Here is a 1,947-nt window from a genome sequence, read left to right as displayed (position 1 = left end):
TGTGGGGGGGGCAGGTAAGAGATCAATCAAAGGACTTGTATGTATGCATATAAGCATAACCAATGGATGCAAGACACTGGGGGTGAAGGGGTGAGGGCATATGCCAGGGGGTAGGGGCGGCTAGGGAGAGGTCAATGAGGGGGAAAAAGGAGACATAGGTAACGCTTTAAACAATAAAGATTTTAAATGAAAAAATATACAGATAAAAAAAGATTTCCACATCAGTCAAATGAGGGCTTCAACGTGAAAGAAGGCCATAATGGGAAATAAAGGAGGCATCTCTGGCTCTTCCTGAGCAAAATTCAATCCTAGCCCATGATCTACCCCAGGGCTGGCCTTAGACTATGAGCTCCCTGTGTCTATGGGGAATCTATGTTCATGGTCTCCAGATTCTACTGGCAGGGGGCAGGGGTACTAAGCATTGTTGTCAGGGCCAGGCCCTACACATCCAGTATCCCCTGAGCCAGGCACAGGTAGCTTGGAGCAGAGAGTTGACATGGTTTGCTAACGGTCAAGGCTGGAGAGAAACAACACTAGGTACCTGGTTCCACAGGACTGAAGAAACATCCCTTTGACAACGATCTGATGTCCATACCGGAGGGTGTACTGGTCACCCCCTTGTGTGGCCCTAGAGAAAGGGACGACCTGCAGGGAGAAGAAGGCAGTCACTTAGTGGCCCTGCTCCTTTTGTCCGTTCCCCCTGGCACTTGCTAGTGGCCAGCCTGGTGTGTCAGACAATGTCCCAGGGGCTGGATTCAGCTGTGAATAGGGCATATGGAGTCTCAATCTCATGGAACTTCCCACCTGTGAGGAAGCCGACTTGGATCTGGGGAATTACAGCTTCATTCTGAGACTGATAAGGAGACCGCCCGGCTCTGAGACAATTTAACCCAGAGCTGACCTCTCTTAAGGGGAAGTAGCAGCTTTCAAGAGGAGGAAGTAGCATGAACATGGTCCTGAGAGGGGAAGAAACCAGGGTAGAGAGAGGGGCAGCTGGACCACAGGCCAGGCCCTTAACAAAGGCCCCAGGGCCCTGGTTGAAAACTAAGAAAACCAAGAGACCAAAGAGGCCATCAGCCTATTCTAAAGGATAAACCTTCTGCTCCCTGAGAAGGCCAAGAAGAAGGCATCCTCCTGCCCACCCACCATAGAACAGTGTGATCACGGCCTTTGCTCTCCCAGCTACCTCAGGTAGCATCTGGTTGATCTGCAGCCTCGGGGCACCTCCTCCTCTCCTGCTCCTGCTCCATAGTCCGTCCCAGGCCCTGGGCAACCTCTGAGGCTCTAGTGAGGTGTCTGCAATCCTCCTAGGCCCCACAGAGCCCATTTTTGTCAAATGCCGTTCCCGGGCCACTTGAAAGAACAATGGTTATGGTGAGGCTTGCATTGTTTTAGAGCCAGGCATCATCCAGTTTTGGAGCCTAATTCTGCTTCTCGTTTCCTGGGTGACCTCAGGAAGCTCATGTCACCTCTTTGTCTCAGTTTCCTCATCTGTAACATAGGGGTACATCTTACCTTCTGCGTAAGATCAAGGAAGAGACTGGCACAGAGAAGGTGTCTCTACCGCACCCTTCCCTCTTGGTCTCTCTGAGCAAAATTCCAAATTGGTTTCTTCATGACTTTTAAGCTAACCTCCAGGATGCCTTTTATCTGATGTGCTCTTAACCTGCACTAACCTAGGAGATAGCTTCCAGCTCCTAGTCAATCTTCACATTTCTCTAGTAGTTAACGTCTTCTCTAACTTCTTTAAGCCAGCTCCCTACCTAAGTGAAATGCTTGTAGGAGCCAGGCAGGTGATGTGTAGGAGAGGGATTGTCAGGTAGGGGCAATAGGGAGTGGTCTATAACAAAGCAGACACCATGTGTCTCATCAAAAGGGACACAATCCTCTCAGCTCTAACCTGAACAAATTAATTAATTTAGATGGATTAACCCCTCTGTGGGCCAG

General features: G+C 49.9%; 1 protein-coding gene across 1 annotated transcript in view; it reads right to left on the bottom strand.

Moving 5' to 3' along the window:
• The window catches only part of LOC107183172 (galectin-9B-like), a gene marked incomplete at its 5' end in the record, with an annotated part of 4,515 nt that extends 3,870 nt beyond the window's left edge, over window positions 1-645 (bottom strand). The window contains one exon of the mRNA XM_015564335.1: window positions 542-645. Within this exon, the coding sequence (XP_015419821.1) occupies window positions 542-645 (104 nt within the window). The remainder of the gene's footprint in view (window positions 1-541) is intronic.
• Between the last annotated feature and the right edge of the window lie 1,302 nt (window positions 646-1,947).

This window comes from Myotis davidii, unplaced genomic scaffold (genome assembly GCF_000327345.1).
Source record: "Myotis davidii unplaced genomic scaffold, ASM32734v1 scaffold9701, whole genome shotgun sequence".
Lineage (NCBI taxonomy): Eukaryota > Metazoa > Chordata > Mammalia > Chiroptera > Vespertilionidae > Myotis > Myotis davidii.
This window is presented reverse-complemented; position numbering and strand designations above follow the sequence as displayed.